The 24,165-nt window shown below is 41.6% G+C and overlaps 1 protein-coding gene across 1 annotated transcript in view; it reads left to right on the top strand.

Moving 5' to 3' along the window:
* Positions 1–24,165, top strand: part of LOC118093937 (uncharacterized) — a 197,993-nt gene that overhangs the window by 115,193 nt on the left and 58,635 nt on the right. The window contains exons 6-14 of the mRNA XM_088669182.1: positions 1,121–1,243; positions 8,930–9,055; positions 11,821–11,943; positions 13,546–13,668; positions 15,280–15,417; positions 19,850–19,972; positions 21,026–21,151; positions 22,731–22,904; positions 23,929–24,060. Coding sequence (XP_088525308.1) covers positions 1,121–1,243; positions 8,930–9,055; positions 11,821–11,943; positions 13,546–13,668; positions 15,280–15,417; positions 19,850–19,972; positions 21,026–21,151; positions 22,731–22,904; positions 23,929–24,060 — 1,188 coding nt within the window. The remainder of the gene's footprint in view (positions 1–1,120; positions 1,244–8,929; positions 9,056–11,820; positions 11,944–13,545; positions 13,669–15,279; positions 15,418–19,849; positions 19,973–21,025; positions 21,152–22,730; positions 22,905–23,928; positions 24,061–24,165) is intronic.

A 24,165-nucleotide genomic window follows, 5' to 3' on the forward strand; every position in this document is an offset into this window, starting at 1 on the left:
TCGCATGGAAGATGGAGCAAGCTTGTCTTCTCCCATTCTGGAGGATAGGATGCAAACCAATGGGTCCAAATTACAGGAAAGGAGATTCCGACTAAACATCAGCAAGAGCTATTCGACAGTGGAACAGGCTCCCATGAGAGGTGGTAGACTCTCCTTCCTTGGAGGTTTTTCAGCAGAGGTTGGATGGCCATCTGTCTTGTATGATCTAGTTGAGATGCCCTCATTGCAGAGGATTGGACTAGATGACCCTTGGGGTGCTTTCCAATTCTGCAATTCTGTGATTCGATGCACAGATGCTAAGAAGGCAGGCCAGGAGACTGAGGGATTGGGGAAGTAGAGGGCAGGAGAAAGGAAAATCAAATATACACATTAATAACCCACCAGATCTTTAACCTCAGAGCAGTAATCTAAATATGTGTATATACTTGCTACATTCACAATAAACAATGTGGTTTTTCTTCCATTATGGGAACAGTGGCAAGCTACAGGCTTGTAGACTCTCCCCTCTCCTCACAGCCACAGGGTATTATTATTATTATTATTATTATTAATTATCCCAATACACATGTAATTGTCTTAATCTCCTGAATTGGGCAACCTTAGAGTATACATATACCTTTGCTTGGGTGGACAGTATTAGGATCAAAGTATTTGAAAGTTTCAACAACTCTTGAAACAATTATGTCAGTTAGTAAGATATAGTTGCTAATAAAAATAAATTTGATCAAGGAAAAGTATTGAGTACAAAATAAAAAAAGCTACAGGCTTGTAGACTCTCCCCTCTCCTCACAGCCACAGGGGATGAAATCAGCTGCTTTTGCTCGCATTTAACATTATGTCTGGATCTTAAACTTTGCTTCATTTGAACTATGGGTTATTGGAGCAAGATAACTTCATAATCCATTGTTTGACACACTCCTTCAAGTTACAGCGAGCACAGCACAGAAAGTGACATAACAGCCTGTAGTTAATGAAAAATAGAAGCAAAAGCTTTGTAGTCCTCATAGCTGCACTGGAAGAATGACGTGAGCCCGAGGCAACCATCGCTGCATATTTGGCACATCACTTTGTGGTGATTTTGAAGCCTTTAATACCTCAACCACCTATTTTTCTTTTCTAGATATTGATGAATGTGCAGTAAGGAGTGGAGGCTGCCAGCAGAGCTGTGTGAACACTCTGGGTTCCTACCACTGTGAATGCAATGCAGGATACAAACTTCATGCTGACGGTCGTACGTGCATAAGTGAGTAACATCCAGGCTGAAGTTTTTAAGTGATGGGAGAAAAGAGAGGAGCCTTTCATAATTTGGTCTTTAGGGGGAAGCAAATTCAGAGCTGTGTGTTGTTTTGGGGGTATTTTCCCCAGCCAAAATTATTTAATACCAAGTTGTCAAGCTGTCAAAAAGGTTGTCAGTGTTGTTTGGTTGCTCTTAAAGCTACTTTGGTGCAGCTGCTTCTACTGTTCACAGCACGGGGTTTGTGGGTTTTAGGGTTGAGAAAGATGCCAGATTAAAGTTGCCCTCATGTGAAGCTCTATTTGTAGGATGTTGACTGCTGGGTGTTTTGTTTTTTTAAAGGAATGTGCCATTTTCATTCTATACTTGTTTTTATTCTCACTGCAAAGTTTATTGCAGACTCCTTTGTTCTTCGCAATGAGAGTGAATTAAGCAGTTTGACAATCCGCATCAAATGGCTGTAAAAGGATGCAAATGGTAGTGCCCTATAAATGAACAGTGGTGTTTTTAAAGCCATCTATTATGTTTGTTTCATTTTAAAATTTATGGTTCACCTTTCAGCCCATTAGAGTCCTCAGGATGGTTCACAAGGCAGCTCTTAAGGCAATGGAATTATATTAAAACCATAAATATTAAAAACCAGAACAACCCATTACATCACAATGAAACAGCCAGAACTGAGATTAAAATGTTTCAGAACACAATGTATAATCAAAGTAGCTGTAGAGAGTGGGGGAAACATTCAACCAACCATCTCAAAAGCCTTGCAGAGCAAAAGTGTCTTAACTGTGCTTCTAAAAACCCAAAGAAAACAAGGTTGGCAGACCTCCCTGGTAAACCAGTTTGAATAATGTGGAACTGTACACATAACTCTAATGTGCAGTATGGGAAGCACCATAATGCACTTCCGGACCTGATTAACTGCTTTGTGACAGAGCTGTTTGGCAGTAGAACAGTCTCCCTTGGGAAGTGGTGAACCTGGGAGGTTGGACGGTCATGGATGTTTTAGCTGAGATGGGTTCTTTTCAACTCTACGATTCTGTGATCATTGCAGACTTGACTTTTACGGGATGGGGAGTGATAGACATCCAACTTGCTGGCTGGATCCTGTTCCCTACCACTGCTCTAGTGTTCTCTCTCTCTCTCTCTCTCTCTCTCTCTCTCTCTCTCTCTCTCTCTCTCTCTCTCTCTCTCTCTCTCTCTGTCACACACACACACACACTACAGTGGTACCTTGGTTCTCAAACGCATTGGTTCTCAAACAACTTGGAACCCAAACACTGCAAACCGGGAAGTAAGTGTTCCGGTTTGCGAACTTTTTTTGCTCTGTTTTGAGTGTTACGCTTCTGATTTGAGTGCCACACTTCCAATTTGAGTGTTACACTGAGGTCTGCCTGTTTTTGCTATTTATTTTATGTTTGTTTGTTTGTTTGTTTTTTTGCAGCTTTTGTTGTTGTTTTTGTGACTGTGTGGAACCCAGTTCAGCTACTGATTGATTGATTGATTGATTGATTATGTGACTGTAGTACATTGTTTATTGCTTTCATTTTATGGACCAATGGTCTCAATAGATAGTAAAATTCATGTTATATTCCTGTTTTAGGGGTTGTTTTTAAAAGCCTGGAGCAGATAAATCCATTTTGCATTACTTTCTATGGGAAAGTACGCCTTGGTTTTGGAACGGTTTGGTTTTGGAATGGACTTCCAGAACGGATTAAGTTTGAGAACCAAGGTACCACTGTCTGGTCAAATAGCCAGGCTATTTGTTTTTGTTCAAGAAGCATTTCAAAATACTCTGCATTCTAAGTAAGGATTGACACACTTTGTGCGTCATGGGGATGTTGCTGACACTGACACTCCCACATCAAGTTCTCACCCCTGACACCCATGCTGCATTCCCACCCTTGACACCCGTCTCATGATATGCTGTCATCATACTGTGAGTTCCCCCGCTCTCGTTCCACATCGTTTGCTAGCCGGGGGCAGAACAACTTGCAAAGTGATGACATTGCATCATGAAGTGTGTCTCTACTCTTCACAGGTGAGAACTTGGAGGGTGTTTTTGGCAGCAGCCCTGTGACATTTTTAACTTATAGTTCAACCCACATTCAGAATTCAGAGCCTTTAGAAATGCTTTGTGAGGGGTTGAGTTGATAGCCAGATAATCTGTGTCATCCTAAAGATACCAGTTAGTCTAACAGGACGTTTGTTAGTTCCATACTAAAAATGAATGTCGGAGCTTACCTTTTCTGTTCATCAAGGAGAAGTTTTTTTTAAAAAAATAACAGAGTGAGAAAAAAGAAAGTAAAAAAAGTGAGTGAGAATGAAAAAAAAGAAAAAATACTGTTACATTACCATACATTAATATACAGATGTGTATATTATTATTATTATTATTATTATTATTATTATTATTATTATTATCATCCCAATAATGGGGAAAACCAGAGATCTGTTCAAGAAAATTGGAGATATGAAAGGAACATTTCGTACAAAGATTACCATAATAAAGGACAAGTGGTAAGGACCTAACAGAAGCAGAAGACACCAAGAAGAGGTGGAAAGAATACACAGAGGAATTATACCAGAAAGATCTGGAGGTCTCGTACACCTCAGGTAGTGTGGTTGCTGACCTTGAGCCAGACATCTTGGAGAGTGAAGTCAAATGGGCCTTAGAAAGCATTGCTAATAACAAGGCCAGTGGAAGTGATGATATTCCAGCTGAACTATTTAAAATTTTAAAAGATGATGCTGTTAAGGTGCTACACCCAATATGCCAGCAAGTATGGAAAACTCAGCAATGGCCAGAGGATTGGAGAAGATCAGTCTACATCCCAATTCCAAAGAAGGGCAGTGCCAAAGAATGCTCCAACTACCGCACAATTGTGCTCATTTCACACGCTAGCAAGGTTATGCTTAAAATTCTACAAGGCAGGCTTAGGCAGTATGTGGACCGAGAACTCCCAGAAGTGCAAGCTGGATTTCGAAGGGGCAGAGGAACCAGAGACCAAATAGCAAAGGAGTACGACAAGGTTGTATATTGTCTCCCTGCTTATTTAACTTATATGCAGAATTCATCATGCGAAAGGCTGGACTAGATGAATCCCAAACCGGAATTAAGATTGCCGGAAGAAATATCAACAACCTCAGATATGCAGATGACACAACCTTGATGGCAGAAAGTGAGGAGGAATTAAAGAACCTTTTAATGAGGGTGAAAGAGGAGAGCGCAAAATATGGTCTGAAGCTCAACATCAAAAAAACCAAGATCATGGCCACTGGTCCCATCACCTCCTGGCAAATAGAAGGGGAAGAAATGGAGGCAGTGAGAGATTTTACTTTCTTGGGCTCCTTGATCACTGCAGATGGTGACAGCAGTCACGAAATTAAAAGACGCCTGCTTCTTGGGAGAAAAGCAATGACAAACCTAAACAGCATCCTAAAAAGCAGAGACATCACCTTGCCTACAAAGGTCCGTATAGTTAAAGGTATGGTTTTCCCAGTAGTGATGTATGGAAGTGAGAGCTGGACCATAAAGAAGGCTGATCGCCGAAGAATTGATGCTTTTGAATTATGGTGCTGGAGGAGACTCTTGAGAGTCCCATGGACTGCAAGAAGATCAAACCTATCCATTCTTAAGGAAATCAGTCCTGAGTGCTCATTGGAAGGACAGATCCTGAAGCTGAGGCTACAATACTTTGGCCACCTCATGAGAAGAGAAGAATCCTTGGAAAAGACCTTGATGTTGGGAAAGATGGAGGGCACTAGGAGAAGGGGACGACAGAGGACGAGATGGTTGGACAGTGTTCTCGAAGCTACGAACATGAGTTTGACCAAACTGCGGGAGGCAGTGCAAGACAGGAGTGCCTGGCGTTCTATGGTCCATGGGGTCACGAAGAGTCGGACACGACTAAACGACTAAACAACAACAATCCCAATACACATGTAATTGTCTTAATCTCCTGAATTGGGCAACCTTAGAGTATACATATACCTTTGCTTGGGTGGACAGTATTAGGATCAAAGTATTTGAAAGTTTCAACAACTCTTGAAACAATTATGTCAGTTAGTAAGATATAGTTGCTAATAAAAATAAATTTGATCAAGGAAAAGTATTGAGTACAAAATAAAAAAAAGTTTCCCCATCCTCATCAGCATAATTGGTACTTTTGCATGGGTCAATTTTAAAGTTTTATGAAGCCTAATTGACCTCAGGTGTCTATTCTCAGAGATCATTTAGAGTGGAAAACTCTAAATGATGCAAGGTTATCTAGAACCATTTCAACTGGGGTTCAGGCCTAATTCTGGGACAGAAACAGCCTGGCCCATCCTGACAGAAAATATTTGAATCGGGGCAGGAAAAGTATGTCACTGTCAGTCTCGTCAGCAGTTTCCAATACCTTCAACAATGGCACTACAGTGGTGCCTCGCTAGACGAAATTAATTCGTTCCACGGGTCTTTTCTTATACTGAAAAATTCGTCTAGCGAATCCCATAGGAATGCACTGAATTTTTTTTGAATTTTTTTTTTTTGCCCATAGGAACGCATTAATTGAATTTCAATGCATTCCTATGGGAAACCGCGATTCGCTAGACGAATTTTTCGTAAAACGCATTCGTCTAGCGAGGGACGCTCCGCTTGAAAAATCCTTTCGTTAAGCAGAAATTTCGTTAAGCAGGGCATTCGTTAAGCGAGGCACCACTGTATTCTGGACTGTCTGGCCAGGATGGGACTTGGGCTCAATTCTTCGTAAAGAAGAGATTTCAAAAGGTGGGGAGTGTCTGTTTGACTACTTGGCCACTGGGCCTGGGGTTCCACAAGGTTCTGTCCTGTCGCCGTCCCCTTTTCAACATCTAGGTGAAGCCTTTTGAAGCAATAGTTTTGGGGATTTAGAATGTAGCATCCTCAGTATGCAGATGACACCCAACTCAATCTCTTTGAAGATGATAGCCATCTTCTAATATCTCAAGGGATGTCGCATGGAAGATGGAACAAGCTTGTTTTCTCCTGCTCTGGGTAAATTAAGCATTTTAATGTATTCCTTAGGCATTTGGTTATCTTTAACACTGGGTTCTACAGTTCTATATTTCTTTGATATTCTGATTTTTTTCATGTTTGGAAATGGTTTTAATATGTTTTTAATGTTGTGAACTGGTTCGACATTTTCCTAACAGTAAGTGGCACAGAAATATATTTTTTTTAAAAAAAAACAAACCTTTTTTCTCTGTTAATGGTTTAGAATATTTTGAAAAGCTGTGATATAGATATTTTAAATAACAAAAAGAAAAAAGAAGTCAGGACGTAACATGTTGTTAAAAAGAGAATTAGCAGGGTGTGATTTTTTTTAATGGTCTTCTTTTCACCCTATATTCACATAGATTTGTAGTTTTCTTACAGCTGGTGGCGAAATGACAGCAGAGAGTTGTTTTAATTGAGATACCAGAGCAATAAGGCATAAAGCTTCAATAGCTGTAGCCAAGTTCTGTAGAAAGGATTAAAATTCTCTGTAAATCTGCATATCAGCACAAGAGAGACTGTTCCATTTCCCATTGATTCCTGGTTGAAATGTGAAAAACAGTTCGGTTAGGTATGAATGACATTACATCTGTTGAATCCATTCTTTTGTATTTCTTTGTTTTTGAGATGAGCTTGGGGATCGAACACATGTCTTGTTTGCAATTTCTTAAGAGTTGCCAGTGCATTGGCTTAGTTTCAAGATAACATTAAGCCTGCCATTCTAGCCAAGGTGGGAGAGAATCCTTTAAGAAAAGCTTGTCGTTTTCCGCTGCCTTGTTGGGTTATATGCAAATAACATTAAACATTCTAGCAGAATCGTGAAGCTGCCTTTATAGATCTTGGAGACTAGGGGATGGAAACAGGAAGTCATGCATCAGAAAGCAAAGCAAGGATATGAATATGTGAGAAATGTGTAGCTATAATTTTGAATAGGAAATCTGATGTTGTCCCAATAGGGGTAATGTTAACCTTAACAGAACTACTTCTCTTGTTTTATTTTTAATTCAGGCCCAAGGTTAATGAAGAGGCTTAAATCAATAAGCTAATGGGGACATTGGTCTCTCAGTGAATTTCTTGCAATAGACTTAATGCCCCATTTAAAAGAATGCCACAGAACAATGCAAAACCTGAAGCTACAATTCCCCTTCTCCCCCTTGACAACCAGCTCTTACAATGCTGCACCAGGTTCAGGGCAACATACGTGGACAACACCTTGAATAGGTCACTCATCCCTCCATAGAGGAATCCAGCAGCCATCCATCACCTCAGGGCTATGTGTCTATACAGTGGAACCTCGGTTTATGAACACCTCTGTTTACGAATTTTCAGTTTACGAACGCCGCAGACCGATCTGGAACAGATTAATTCACTTTCCATTACTTTCAATGGGAAAGTTCGCTTCAGTTTATGAACGCTTCAGTTTATGAACAGACTTCCGGAACCAATTGTGTTCATAAACCAAGGTACCACTGTACACACATGTTGGGGAAGGGCAGTGAACCAGTATGAACCATAACTGGTTTTATTTCATGGTTTCTGTTATGCAGCCTTTCTTCCGGCATCCATCTTGGAACCACTCCCCAGAACACAAGCCCTCAAGCGTGTTCAGTTCCACCTGTTTCTCAAGAAAGACTTTTGGGTTGCTAGATGGCGATATATATATTTGCATACCATAGCTCACTGGTAGAGCATCTGCCGTGCACTCAAAAGGTCCCAGGTTCAAGCTTTGGCATTTCAAGGTAAAGGGGTGTCCTCAATCTGAAGCCCTAGACTGCTTCAGTGTGCACAATACTGAACTGGATGGACCAATGGTCTGACTCAGTATAAGGCAGTTTCTTGTTTCCCTTTCTTCTTTCCCAAGTTCTGTGACTTATATCCTAATATTTTCACTCTAGCTGCAGCAGTGGAAGTGTTTTTGCTAACATAGTTAAAAAACCAACCTTTAGAAGGTCCCAGGATCAGTCCTCAGCATCTCCAAGTAGGGTGGGGAATGTCCTCTATCCGAATCCTTGGAAAGCTACTGAGCTATATGTACCAGTGGTCTGACTGGTCACAGCTTCCTCTGTATCAGAGTGTTAGCAAGGCTTTTCTTTCCCTGCTCTGCTTTCAAGGATCATTTTTGGAACAGATGTGTGAAGTTTGTTGATGGATAAAGCTTTGGCATAAAGGAGGTAATGCATCCAAGGCAAAAAGCAAGTCTTCAGCTTATCACTAAGCTTTTAGAAATGAGATGCCTTTACCAAAGGGATCATATGGCGTTTAGCACAGTACTAGTGGCTGGAGGATGTGAGCTCATCCAGGGTCCTGCTTAAAGCCATAAGGTCTAGTATTGCAGGTGATGGGTCAAAATACACATGTTGGGAAGGCAATCTGCTCTTTAGGATGTACAGTCATACCTCAGTTTAAGTACGCTTCAGTTTGAGTACTTTCAGTTTATGTACTCCGCGGACCCATCTGGAACGGATTAATCCACTTTCCATTACTTTCAATGGGAAAGTTCGCTTCAGGTTAAGTACGCTTCAGCTTAAGTACAGACTTCCGGAACCAATTGTGTACTTAAACCGAGGTACCACTTTATTGCTGTGTGAAAGGTTGCTCCACTTTTTGCCCTCACTTCAGATATTTGGGTGGAGAACCGCATCACCACATTCTGGCTTTTTGTGTTCTCATTGTATTAGGTGTGAGCTCTTGTGCCGTCAACAACGGAGGCTGTGAACATGAGTGTATGCAGATGAGTGAAGACCACTACTGGTGTCAGTGCCACACACACTACCAGCTTAAGAGAGATGGGAAGCACTGTGAAAGTAAGTGTTAGCCCAGGGTGCGGGTAACCTGTTGGAAACACAATATAAGCCCGAAGGCTGTAGTGTGGGGTAACCTTTGGCCCTCCAGATATTGTGGGACTCCCTGACCATTGGCCATTCCGGTTGGGTTGATGCAAGTTGTAGTCCAACAACATCTGAAGGATCCCAGCTTCCCCGCTTCCACCCTAGTGTAATGCATGTTTACTTGATTGATTAATGCAGTTTAGGTATCAGAAATAGAGAGTCATGTGACTGGGCCCTGCTGCTGGGCTCTCTGGTTCAAGCCTGTTACATTTCACCTCCACACTGATCTTGTACCATTGCAATGGGGGAATGGTAGGAGTGAGGATTATGTCTAAGAGTGGACTTATTTAATAGCAATTGTAACTTTTTGTAATCTGCCTACCCTGTGGAAGTACGAAGATCTCGATATAGAATGTAAGCATTTGTCCTATCCTGACCTCAAACAAAAGCCTACAGGGCATTATGGGAGTTGCTCAGAGAGCAAGAGAGCAGTGGGTGAGCGCTGACAGAAGCTGGAGGTTGATTTATAACTCCCCCCAGACTAGATTACCACTTCTGAACTCCAATCCAAGGCTTCTCAAAGGGAAGTCTCCCCAGCTGGAGGCAAGTGTACCTGTGTCTCTTCAGTCCCTTCTCCCCTGACCTGATCTTGGCCATATTTCCTACAATTCTGTAAAGGGAGAAACAGCATGACTTGGCTATGAACTGAATATTATGGAGGCCCATGTAGTGGTTAGAGGAGACAACAAGGGTAGTCAACTCATCAAGCAACATAAGGGGGAGAGGAAATAATAAGAGGGAGGTGTACGAGGAGGGACAGTGGGGAGAGGAATAGAGATCAAAGCAGATTATTGGATTCCATTGTTCTCCCTTTCTTAAAAAGAATTAGGAAGGAAATTTGACCTTGGGTTGTCTTTCCTCCTGCCAAGTTTTATTAGCTCCCATTATCTGTTGAAGCTGCTGATGGCTTGAGTTTTATGCTTGCATTTCCATTGATCCACTGGAGACTTTGTTTGCCAAGTTTTGCAGCCGAGCTCAGCTAAATCTCCCACTGCATACTCACTGCATGTATGGTGCCATGTGCAATATGCCCATACTTACCATAAAATATACATGTGTATTTTAAAGAAAATCAAGGCTTTGGTCCTGTGTTTCTTCTGTCTCTCAGTTCTGCTTGTAGCAGGAGCTTTGCCTGCAAGAGATGTACAAAAGACAGGAAAAAGGCTGCTTCACTGCAGCGGTCAATGATCACGAAAGGATAAAATCAGAGAAGCCAAAGGCACCATTATCAAAGTGGGCAAAGGATGTTAGAAGTGATAAGAAGGGTTCTGGATGTACATATGAAACTGTCATCCACGATTCAGACCTTCTAACAACTGCCTACTCCTTTCTGCAGTTTTCTTAAGGTCCCAAGCACATCTTTGTTTTTAAAAGTGGCACAGACAGAAGGAAAATCATGGCACACCTGAGCCAAAGGCATTATCTTGCCTATGTGTGCTGCTGGTTTGCTCCTGAGCTTAGCAGACTAGAGACAAAACAGCTCACCTAAAGATATAGGGAGCTGCATATATACTAAAGTCACATCATCTAGATCAGTGTTTCCCAACCAGTGTGCCTCCAGATGTTTTGGGACTACAACTCCCATCATTCCTGACCACTGGTCTTGCTAGCTAGGGATGATGGGAGTTGTAGTCCCAAAACATCTGGAGGCACACTGGTTGGGAAACACTGATCTAGATCAAGGGTAGCCAACATGTGACCCTCCAAATGTTGCTGGACTCCAACTCCCATCAGCCTCAGTCAACATGGCCAAAGGTCAAGGATTATGGGAGTCGTAGACCAACAATATCTGAAAGTAGCCACCACATTGGTTACCCCAACCTGGTACTTGGAAATTGACTTGAGGCACATTTTCCAAAATATAGAACCACCACTGGAATCTTTAGGCCTAATTTACCATGGATTTTTGTTGTTGTTTTTCTGTTTTCGGTGTTTTCAAGAATGTCCTGGTCTCTTTCTGATCTGATGTGCAATATATTTGGAGCAGGAGCTTGTGCTCCTTTTGGAAGTGCATTTCCAAACAATTATATTGACTCTCCGGTAGAGCCGCCACTGTAATCCCTCGCAGCAAGATCTCTGGTTGTTAAGGGCTGGTCACGGTTTGCCAGGCATGTTTGAGCAATTATATTTGTCGAACTGCAAAGGAAGCTATAGAATAAAGTGCCATCAATTTGAACTGCTGGCACAGAGAACCGTTGGCAGGCAGAGATGCGCATGGAAGTATCTGTGTCAGATCTCTGCTGAATATTGGGGAAAGCAAGTCAGCACTGTAGGAAACTGGGAATATCATTAAAGCTGATCCCCCTCACCCCCCCACTCCCACTCTCTCAGAATCCCCACCCTCTATTTCTTTCTTTTCAGTTGTGGCATAACAGGTTGTGCATGTTGGCCAGTTTTGTAACTATTGAAAATAAGTTCAAGCATCTCTGCCAGATGAACTTGTCAAATTGTTTGTGACGAACAGTCGGAATGAAATTGGGAGATAAATATCACTGCAGTGTGAAAAGACTTGCAGCCTGCGCCAGATAGACCTTGACCTGTGTTCTGTGTATTGGTTGATATGTTTGTGTGTGTGTGTGTGTGTTTTCTCAAAGCATTGCTGGTTTCTAATTCAGACACCTAACATTCCTAGCTAGCACCTTAGATCCTCATTGCCTGGATTTCTTGGTGTTTGGTTTCAGAGATTGACCCCTGTGCAAGTGGAAATGGAGGCTGCTTGCAGATCTGCCGAAATGAGAGCGGACTTGCAGAGTGTGAATGCTATTCTGGATATCGCCTTTCTGCAGATGGGAAGTCCTGTGCAGGTAAAAAAAAGCAAAGTCTGGGTTGCGGGGATGGTAACTAAAATTGAAGAGTCTAATTATTGACCTCTTTTCTAACCAGGTATGCTAAACACATGTAAGCAAGAACATAGTTGGAGCCATTCTACTGTGAAGAGGAGTTACAATCTTGGGGTCAGACTTCTTGATTTGGAAGCACAGTGGTTTAGAGAGCCCCTATGGCCTCCATTGCCTACTGCTGCTGGCAGATGTGTTCAATTGTCTCCCATTAGGAGACCTTGGAAGGGGGCTTCAGACAGAGGCACCCCCTTCTTGGCTCTTCTCTGCCACTGCTGGCTCAGCTACTCACTTCCTCCTACCGTGAGAGGAGAAGAGAAGCTAGGAAGGAAAATTGTCTTGGAAATCAATGCCCAAAAACACAATGAAAAAATTCCTTCCACCAGCACCTTAGAGACCAACTAAGTTTGTCATTGGTATGAGCTTTTGTGTGCATGCACACATCTTCAGATAGCTCATACCAATGACAAACTTAGTTGGTCTCTAAGGTGCTACTGGAAGGAGTTTTTTTTTATTTTGTTTCGACTACGGAAGACCAACATGGCTACCTACCTGTAACTACAACGACACAATGCCTGTATATAACACTTGGAAACCATTTTGGAAAATAAATGGCAAATGAATAAATAAAAATATAACAATTTATTTACTGCGGTTATATTCCACCTTTTTCTCCAAAGAGCTCAAGGTGGCTTACATGAGTCTCCCAACCTCAACAAATCTGCACAACAACCCTGAGAGGTAGGTTAGGCCGAGAGGCAGTGGCTGGCCTAAGATCACCCAGTGATCTTCATGGCTGATTTGGAATTTGAACTCTTGTCTCTTAGGACCTAGTCCAGCAACCTCATCACAACACCAATCCAGGGGCGTAGGAAGGGAGGGGCGATGGGGGCGCTCCACCCCGGGCAGTGCGACCCCGAGGGCGCCATGGCGGCTGCACTCCACGCACCACGCCCCTCCGGGTGGCACAGCACGCCCCCAGAATGTGTGCCACGCCCCTCCGGACGGTGTGCACCACTCCCAGAATGTGCGCCAGCCCTCCCCCGCCCCCGGTGCCGGAGCATGAAGCTCCGCCAGTGCACCAATCTGCATCTCCAGGGTAGCACATTGGTTATTCTATAATCTTAGTGATTGAGCATATGTGTTTGCTTCAGTTCCCTCTTCTACCACCACCACCATCTCAACCCACCCCAGCAAAAAATAAAAACAAAAATCCCTGTTCTGTAGAACTATGGAGTGCCTTCAAATATTTTCAGAAGGTCCAGTAATGACTAACAAGTGCCTTTTATTCACCTCTGCTGGTGTTCCTCTGCCTACACAGCTCAAATAAGCTATGTCCTCAGTTCAAATTTGTCAACAAACAGGTGCAGAGAGGCTGGGCAAATAGGTTGAGCATGCACTGACTGCACATTGTGGAACATGCCCTAGACCTAGAATCTTCTACATCACTCCTCAATTCCTTTGTAGGCTCTCTGATTTTGAAAGGGTTTCCTGAAGGTTGCTGATCTCCATTAAGGCTGACCTTTTGTTCAACACTGTTCAACCTCAACACCTTTTTTTGTTCTATAGATGCTGATGAGTGTGCAGAAGGGACAGCCAAGTGCACCCATCGCTGTGTGAACACTTTGGGCTCCTTTGCCTGCGTTTGTAATCCTGGATTTGAACTAGGAGCTGACGGAAGACAATGCTACCGTAAGTGGGAGTTTTGCAGCAGTTCTGTAAAGGGAACTGTATCTTTCCAAAAGGATAAAATGAGATGATAATTAGGTGGCCGTTTTTATCTGGGGAGGCGTGCCCCTGTTTCTGATTCTTGTGGTATTCTCATTTTTTAAGAACCAATGTGATTAGAATTCCCAGTAGATGTATCTCAGTGCTTGAATGCTGGATTCTGCAGAGACCTTCATGCTGAGCCATGGTTTCTGCAATCATGAGTGCAAGTTCAGAATTCTGAACTGTGATGCCTGCATTTCAAGAGGCAAACAGCGCTGCTGACCAGTCTTCAATATACAGTGAATTATAATGAGTTCAAATATTCCCGTAGTCACCCAAAGTACATGTTCATTTCAGACTCCATGTTTTAAGGCTGATTCCCCCCTCCCCACGTCCATCTCTCCTGATTTTGCATGCCATACAACAGTTTTAAACAAAAGCATAATTACTTCATATATGTTAGCCCTCATTTTTCCTAACTGATTCATGACTGAAATGTGATATAAAAACTGTGGCTTGGCCTATTCAGTCCAAAGCTCCCTGCTTGACCATAAAAATTATGAGATCACATGGATGAAAAGGTGGAGACAGGTGGGGAAAATATGGAGAAATAACGCTTGATCTAACAAATTAAATTTATATTCTGAACTAAAAATCTATGACTATTCAATGAATAACATTAACGAGCCTCATAAAATAGCAATATGGTGCATGCATTATATAAAAAGATTTCAAAGGCCTGAATGTGTTTAAACTACAGAATGTCTTCTTCAGCAGGAAGCTATAGTTACACTGAGCAATTTGTGTGTGTGGTTTGTTTTTTTGCAGACACTACAAATGTAACCAGGCTCTTTGACCTTGGGTTTTATAATAGCCAGCATGCCTAGCTTTGTTTTTGAATAATTATATAATTTTCCACTGAAGACGACGTAGTGAGTTTGAAACATGTTTGAGCCTTTGATATGCACTCGTATGTTATCAGGTTCATCTGTGTCATTTCTTGTATATTGATAGTCTGCATATACATTAAAATAACTGTTGTTTACCCCTCAAAGTGCTATAATTCCAAGAATCCTTAAACTACAGGAGTCCAGGATTCTTTGTGGGGAGATGCTTTAAATGTATTGTGTGTATGCAGCCCAAGCAAGAAGTGCTGAAACTCTTGTATTCCACTTAAAGATACAGGACACCCTGGAAGCTAATAAAGTTGGCTAATAGGTACTAACCCTCTGAGTGATGCAGATCTTTATGTAGCCAAAATGGCTCCAGCTGCAAGCAAGAGGGAGGTAGGAGGAGGAGCCTTAGAGGAACCCCAAGTTTCGCAAAAGTACAGAAAATCTTTCTTGGAGGGAAGGCTAAGGAAGAAACCCCAAAACATTGCAGTGGAGACTGAGCAAGTTCACTGAGCATGGAATTGCTGAGACTGTTGTGGGAGGCAAATGGAGAACCAGTGTGGGGAGGAATGCAATGGAGCATCCCTGAAGGGGCTGGCTGGAACTGCGTTGTTTTCTTGTAGAGCCCACGTGCAGCAAACTTACTCCAATTCTCATTTTTATGTATTTATTGGCAATGATTTGATTCTTTTCTGGAAAGGCATTGAAATGGAAATTGTCAACAGCTGTGAAGATGATAACGGAGGTTGCCTTCATCACTGTGAGCACTCCACCAATGGGCCCCTCTGCTCTTGTAACCAAGGTTACCGCTTGGATTTAGATGGAAAGACATGCACAGGTGATGTATAAGGAAATATAGACAGCTCTTCAAAGGAGTCTGTCCCCTTCTTAGACTACAAACCTTTATACAGTGGAACCTTGGTTTTCGAACATAATTCATTCTGGAAGACCATTTGACTTCTAAAACGCCCGAAAACTATGGAACAATGGGCAGTAGGCAAAATACACTGAAAAAATGGAGAAATGTGCTTCGGAAGCCATTCGACTTCCAAGGCGCTCGAAAACCAAGGTTCCACTGTACCACTTTAACAACTCTTTCCCCCCACAACACCTATTATTGAGTGGGGGGGGGATTTGGGGACCTGGGTTTACAGAACAAAATTACATGGGTAAGGAGGGCAATGCCATGCACTCCAAATTAATGCCAAGGACCCCAAATGAACCAACAAGCTTACACATCCCTTAATGGGGCAGTATGTTAAGATCTGCCCCTAAAACCATAGACGTTTATTATTATTATTATTATTATTATTATTATTATTATTATTTCATTTGGCACAAAAACTGTATTTATTTAACAAGGAATGGGAAGAATTGATGGCAATAATGAGCACAGATACACACAAAGTCACACAGATGATCGCCAAAGGAGGAGGGCTTCCAGAGAGGGGGAAGTGCAGAATATTCCACACCTACAGTTAACAAAGCAGCAGTCTTACTTTTGAAAGCTTTATTTTACACTATAAGAAATGAAGTAGCTGCAACAGACTGTGTTTATATAATGTTTGGAATATAGAGTACTGTAGTTAAGGTGTTTTATGTGGTAACATGGAGGCAGGTTTCTTCACTGGTAGCACCAGTGTTGTGGAAAGACCTCCCTGATTAAACATGAGAATCCCCATCAGTATTGGCATTCCACCGGTTCCAACACTAAGCAGAAACATCTGTTTAGGGAAGCATCCCCCTGAACTGGACTTGTGATTTCATTCTTTTAACTGCTTTGGGTTTTTTTTAAAAAAAAACTCTTTTAATTGCCACACATTTTAATTGATAGTTTTGATGTCTATTTCAGTTAGGGATGTTATAATGTTAGTGTGCATTTAAAATATTGATTGACTTTATAGTTGCAGATCACGTAGAAGCTATTTTGGCATATAAATGCTCAACATTTGTTAGGATTGTTTTCTGATTTCTGTGGCCATTCTGGGTGAGAAAAGATTGTAGCAGATGTAGATATAATTGCTTGTTAGTTTATATCAGGAATGTGGAACCTGCAACTTCTATCCTTCTGGACTATTGGACATGCTTTCTGGAGCTGATGAGATTTGGGGTCTAATTTAGAGTGCCACAGCTTAGCCACTTCTAGGCTATACAGTACTATGAATGCACATTTGCCACTTTGCAGAGTATAGGCCACTCCTGGTTTTAGACACATGTGAATGACATGTGATCGCATGCGCGCGCACAGCACCAAACCCAGAAGTAGCCCCAAAACATCATAAAGACATCACAAAAAGGGGCGGAATGAGGTGGGGTGGACTAGGCTTATGCAAGCTCTGCTGACACATGAACACCACTGGAACTGAACCCCCATGCAAAACGAGGATTGCCTGTATAGGAGAACAGGTCTCTGCCCAAAGGAGATTACAATCTCCACCAGCACAAACGGTATAAAAACAATCAATCAAACAAACAAACAAACAAAAAACCATTATGTAAAGGGGATAAGAAGCGTTTCCCACTAACTGATGGCAGGTTTCAATGCACAGTGAGTAGTAAGAGAACCAGAAGCATAGATATGATCTGAAACATTGCCTGCCAGCTTCTTTGTGACGTTTGAAGGAAGAAAACAATGGTATTGGTCCAGAAACCTGCATTAATCAATTTCATGCTGGCCTCTGACCTCCGTGGATTGATTGCATGTTTTCCCTATTTCCTTGTGTCGACTAGATCCCCCAAGAATGTTAGCACCCTTTCCAAGGTTAATTGCCACACTGACCTTTCTCTTCTCTTGTTTCTTCATTCATGGAATTTTGCAAATTCAGCATCGACTGGTCATTGTTTGGGTAGCCAATCAGCTTGGCTCAATCTGTACTTCTGTTTGTTTATTTATTCAATGAGACCTTGTTTCACCTTAATTACATCAGGAGTTTTAGGTCCCATGCAGTTCCAGCTCTTGCAGAGGCACCATGTCATATTGGTTATCAAGCTGCCAGGAATTACTTCATTTCTTTAAAAAAGAAAGAAAGAAAAGGGCGGAGGGAGAGAAGATATAATTGCCTTTAAAAAGTTAATATTTTCATCTGAGAAGACTTTTGCTGGAAGCATTTCACAGTTGTATTTGCATTCTGTCTAAGATTTTGGCAAGATGAATTGTCCAAAGAATTCATGCGTATTCGTAGCAAAGGGGATTTCTATTCAGCAGTGCCTGTTCCTAGTAATATAATGCTAATACTCGGCTTTTACATGACAGTTTAAGGGTATTAAAACTGCTTCATGTGTGCTACTTTGGTGTGTCTTCAAACTGTCTTAATAAGAGAGATCAGTAGAGCCAATATAGTATTGGGGATAGAATGCTAGACTTGAACCAAGAATACTTGGGTCCAAATTCTTGCTTAGCCCATGTAGCTCACTCAATGACATCAAGATAGTCTTTCTTCCTTGGTCCCTGTCTTCCTCATCTCCCTTGGAGGAATTGTTGTGAAGATACAATGGGGAAGGAGAGGTTGGAATCAAGCCCCAGAAGTTAGGGCTCAAGCTAATGGATTCAAATTATGAGAAAGGGGTTGATATGATATGATATGATATGATATGATATGATATGATATGATATGATATGATATGATTTGATATGATATGATATTATAATTACGGTATCTTTCTATGAGGCATCTGAAGCTATTCGCAACATAACAAACATATTTATAAAACAATTATATATAATAATTAAATTGATTGCATATATAAAAACCTATATATGTAAATATATATATCTATACATATCTAGTTGGTTAGTTTAAAACAGGCACCCCCAAACTTTGGCCCTCCAGATGTTTTGGACTACAATTCCCATCTTCCCCGACCACTGGTCCTGTTAGCTAGGAATCATGGGAGTTGTAGGCTAAAACATCTGGAGGGCCGCAGTTTGGGGACGCCTGGTTTAAAACAACAACACATACATAAAATCAGTTCAAATCCCATACAGTTATAAACTGAGGTACAAATCTCCATTTAGAAAGAGGAATGTGCTAAAAGACAATACAGAAGGTGTCTGATAATTAGGAGGATGGTGTCAGCTGTCCAATGGTGGATGAGCATGGCTTGGAAGGTGGTGGACTCTCCATTGTGAGAGGCTTTTAAACAGAAGCTGGATGGTCATCTACCACAAATGTTGTAGCAGCAGGGTTCCTGTAATGCCACTGGGCTCGACTAGAGGATCTTTGAAGGTCACTTCACCATATGCATGCCCTGAGCATCTTTTGAGGAAGGGGGGGGAATCTAATACAGCGAGACGTTTTTATTTCATCCCATTGTGTGGATAAGGAATTCCTGTAGCATAACCAGGGTTGTGGCAGAGGTAAAAATTTGAATCGGGGATTTTAAAATCAAGGGTTGGTGTTGTTAGCCCCTGCAGTGTTTATTTTATTATTTATTTATTTATTTATTTACATTTCAAGTTCATACATTTCACTAATTTTTACAACCATTTTTACATTTCATAACTTGACTTCCTTCCCCCTCTTTCTGCGGTTCCTTGAATTTATTTTTAATATCTTTTTCATATCCAAATTAACTTAATTTGCTCATTTATGCATCATCTTTAAATATATACTCTTCTGAAACTGCAGGCTATTACAATGATCCTGCCAATGTCTTTATCGGTTTACAATTTATCTGTAAATATTCAATAAACCATTTCCATCCTTTTATTAAAAATTGTTATCTTGATTTCTTATTCTTCTGGTAAGTTTTGCCATTTCTGCATATTCCATAAGTTTTTGTATCCATTCTTCCTTTGCTGGTACATCTGCTTCTTTCCATTTGGGGGCAAGTAACATTCTTGCCACTGTAGTAGCATACATGAATAAGTTTCTGTACAGTTTAGGTAGTTCTGACCTTATAATTCCCAAAATAAAAGCGTCTGGTATCCACCCCCCAAAGGTTATTTTAAACATCCTTTTCATTTCATTATATATCATTTCCCAGTAAGCTGTAACCTTACTACAAGACCAATTAGCCTCTGCAGTGTTGGATGAATACTGCTGAAATTGTAAGTCAGAGCGTACCATGCAAGTGTTCACTAAACCAGGTCTGGGGAACCAGTGGCCATTCAGATGTTGTTGGACTGCAGCTCCCATCAGCTCAAGGATCAGTGGTCAAGGATCATGGGGGTTGTCGTGCCCTGCTGTAAACATTCCTCTCCGGACAATTTATTTCTTGTTTAAACTACTTCTACGGCGTTGTGAAACATTTGTTCATCCTTCCTGTAGACCTGGACGAATGTGTGACCGGAGATGCCTGCTGCTCACAGTTCTGCATCAACTACATCGGAGGCTACGAATGCAGCTGCAAGGCAGGCTTCCAGCTTCATCTGGACGGCTGTGAATGTGATGGTAATTTAAGTTCACCAGGCACTGAGCAAGGCCTTTTGCAGAAACACCAAGCAAACATTCCACGGGGATCTGCTTTGCCGTTCGTTGTGTTTGTCACCTCAGGTCTCACAAGCAGTGCTGATGTGCGCCTGCTCCTGAGCAGAACTTAGGAAACCGCTTGTGTGGTGGTGGGGAACCTGTGGGCTGCTCATTGTTGTTGAACTCTAATTCCCATCAACCCCAGCCTGCACGGTTGCTGGCCAGGGATCATGGGTGTTGTAGTGCAGTAGCAGCCTCCCTACCCCCTGTGCTAGTGGCAAGCAGGCTACAGGTGCTTTTTGTGCAGATACAACCCTGCCTCATTTCCCAATTGCAGTTAGGAGATTAGGAATGGCTCGCGGGCTTCTCTTCCCTTTACTCTGATATGCAGATTCTCCCTCCTTTCATTTCTAGAGCTAACCACGGCGCAGCGACATCGCTGACCATGCATCTTTTAAAACTACAATTTGAAATGCAGATATGATACCATGGTTAGCTGCAAAAACTGCTACCCATAAGTAGTTCCAAAAAATTAATGTGGTGGTGGGGAAATAATGTGAGCGGGAAGGAGGGGCAAGGAAAGGAAACAAGCCTATCATGTGCTCCCAGGCAAGGAAGGGCAGCGAAAGACATTTGATACGCTTTGCTTTGCTTCTAAGTTGCATGGTTTTGTTTAATGTTTATTCAATTGGATTTTAAATGGAAATGGTTTCAAATTATGCTTGCGAGCTGCCTGGGCATTTCAGAAGGTGGGAAGTGCAAATTCTATCTAGGTAATATCAATGGGTTGTATCCAATGTTAATCAAACTCATATTAGACTCATTGAAGCTAATAGACAACAATTAACTTACGTCCATTAATTCAAACGGCTTTACTCTAATGTTGGATACAAGTGAATGTACTAATAATCAAGGTGATCGGAATAGATAACAGTAATAGCCATTCTGAAGTTCTGAACAGGAGTTCAGCAGTTTTCTTCTTGATCCAAATTGGGTTTTGCATCCAAGGTTTACTTTCCTCATTTAATTTCCTAGATGTGGACGAGTGCCTATCCGACACTGATGGCTGCGACCAATATTGTATTAATTCTTTGGGTTCATATGAATGTACATGTGAGGAAGGATACAGGCTCAGCAGTGTCAATGGAAAGTCTTGCATCTGTAAGTTATTCTGTATCGTTAGGAGCTCTATTCGAAGGAAAACTCCAATTACTAGGCATGGTTTTTGGAAGTGATAATGGCATTACTTATTCAGAGTGAGGCGTCTTAATAGCACATAATCTTTTTAAAATGAGGTTTGTTTGAATTGTCGCATTTTCAGCAAATTAGATATTACTCAAATCCAAATTATATTGAGAAGCTAAGTGTAATTCTAAAATTCCCAAAGTGGTTGTGCTGAATCTGTAATATAAAGCCAAAACATTTATCTTCTGTTTTAATCAGACTTATAAATATATGTTTCAGTGTTAAAATGTCATCTATAGTTGGATGGTGGTGATGATGGGGTGTGTGTGTAGCTTTTATATACGTTTATAATTTAATGATTATTCTAAAACTAAATATGTAATCCCTAGACACTGTTTTGTGTTCAATTCAAATTCCACATCTGAGATAATTTATAAATCTTGTAGCTTTGCTATGGCTGGGCTTAAGGGACAGAAACACATACAAGTCACCCTGAATCCAATGGAATTTAAGGCTGATGGATAACAACTTGCTTGGGTAGGCATCTTTAATTCAAAAGACAAAGAAACTAAGATTGCTCTCTGCAAGTGAGAAGCAGCTTGTCTAATCAGTCACCTTAAAATGGGTTGAGCAATGAAGTGCAAAAATCTCACATTGTTCTAAGGAAGAGCAATTTGGAGGACACATTTAGAACACAAATACATTCAACTCAAACTAAAGAAAAATAAACAAGAACAACACCATGAACTACCGACTCTTTAAGGCAAAGATGGGCAATTTGTGACCTTCCGGCTGTTGCTGGACTACAACTCCCATCATTCATGATGAGCCATGCTGGTTGAGCCTGGTGTGAGTTGGAGTCTTAGAACATTGGGAATGCCACAGGCTCCCCACCTCTGCTTCTCCAGGAAGCGCAAAATAGTTAACCAGTAACACCTATTACCTCCCAATTCCAAATACAGAGAGAGTACAACAAATACAGAGAGAGTCCAACAAAATATTAAAATACAATAGTCTGTTAAACATTAAAAGCTTCCCTAAACAGGGCTGCCTTCAGATGTCTCCTAAAAGTCTGGTAGTTGTTTTTCTCTTTGACATCTGGTGGGAGGGTGTTCCACAGGGTGGGTGCCACTACCGAGAAGGCCCTCTGCCTGGTTCCCTGTAACTTGGCTTCTCGCAGCAAGGGAACCGTGCAAGAGTTTCAGTTCAAGTGTAATACATGTACATATAAAAAATAAAAATTCCTTCAAGTAGCACCTTAGAGACCAACTAAGTTTGTCATTGGTATGAGCTTTCGTGTGCATGCACACTTCTTCCGATACACATGTATATATAGTTGTTAAACCATACAACTAAACTACCCTAGGGTGAGAGAGTCCTCATTGCAGGGTAGTTTTGTCATCTGAATAGTCTGAAGAGCTTTCATTGATTATAAAGTTTCTGTTTCCTATTAATAATAGTAGCAGCACCTGTTTACTGATGTAAACAACAAATTGGATCAAGCTTTTGGGACTTAACAAGATGAAAGTGTAAGTATTTGTATCTCTGATATCAGCATTAGATGACGATGAGCTGGAAGAGGAGGAAGAAGAACTGGAGATTGCCCGGATTCCTGGCTTCCGCTTCAGAAGACCGCCTCAGCTCCTTCACTTCAGTACCTCCCTAGATTCTTTCTATGATGAGGAGGAAGAGGAGATTCGTGGAGAGCTCACTGTTGCACACCAAGTTGGTGAGAAAATGTTTCTAAAAGTCTGCCTTAATTTTTCACATAAAGCAAGCATGGAAGTAACATGTTTCCAGGGAATGAAAAAAAATCAGCCCAGAAAGAAAGGAGAATTATAAAAATTTGGAGCTCATAGAACATAGTCACACTCGGTTCTGCCTATGCTGCTGGAGCCAGAATACCCCTGAATGCCAGTTGCTGAGAACCGCAAGCAGGAAGAGTGTTGTTGCATCCAGGTCCTGCCTCTGGTTGGCCATTGGCCTGATCCTGCTTGCTATCCTTATGCTCTTAGGGTGAGAGGTGAGGTGACACACCAAACAGTTCCTTGTGATCCTAAGTTAGCCATATTGTCTGTTTCCAATGGACCTGGAAGGAATATGAGTTTTAAAAAAACAGCAGTCCATATCACCATTGCTAAAAACTGGGAAACATCTGGGACACGTATGGAGGAAGAGTAGTATGGGAGATTGCAGCATATTGTTCTTCTGGAAACACTGAGAACCCAGCTCAGAGTGAGCAGAGGTCAGAAAAAGAGCAGCGCTTTCAGTGAAGCTTTATTGCATGTACTAACAGGAGTGATCCCTTGCAATTACTGCTGAATGCAAGGAATTCCTGCATTGCAGAAGGTTTGAATAGAATATGATCCTTGGGGTCCCTTCCATCTCTACAATTCTAGGATTCTATGAATTCACATTTAACATTATGGCAAGGACTTATAACCCGAAAAGAAGAGGCTATTAGAACAGAGCCAATGTTTCATAATGCCATTTGTTGTACAGTTTTCGAGGGGGTGGTGGTATTTGTTTGTTCTGGATTGGCATGCTTCAAAAATGAAAAAAAATAAATGGATGTAAGAAAGAAGGGGGAACTTTTGCAGTGACACTTTTATGCGGCTCTCTGTGTTTCTGTTTCCATCTCTTGAATGATATAGCCCCTGGCTGCAAGTAGTTGCTGGCAGTAAACATGTACAGAATGAACTGAAATAGCAAAGCCTGGCATGCGAGTTGACACTTGTGCTTTTTAATTTCAGCTTGTCTGCATAACATGTTTGGCAGTGACTGCAGCTTGAGTTGTTCTGACTGTATGAACAGAGGGAAATGCAACAGTGACAACAGTAGTTGTGACTGCCCACCTGGGTGGACTGGCATTATCTGTAATGAAAGTAAGTATACTACTTACTATTTAAATCAGGCATCTCCAAACTTCGGCCCTCCAGATGTTTTGGCCTACAACCCCCATGATCCCCAGCTAACAGGACCAGTGGTCG

Source organism: Zootoca vivipara, chromosome 5, assembly GCF_965207765.1.
Source record: "Zootoca vivipara chromosome 5, rZooViv2.hap1.1, whole genome shotgun sequence".
NCBI lineage: Eukaryota > Metazoa > Chordata > Lepidosauria > Squamata > Lacertidae > Zootoca > Zootoca vivipara.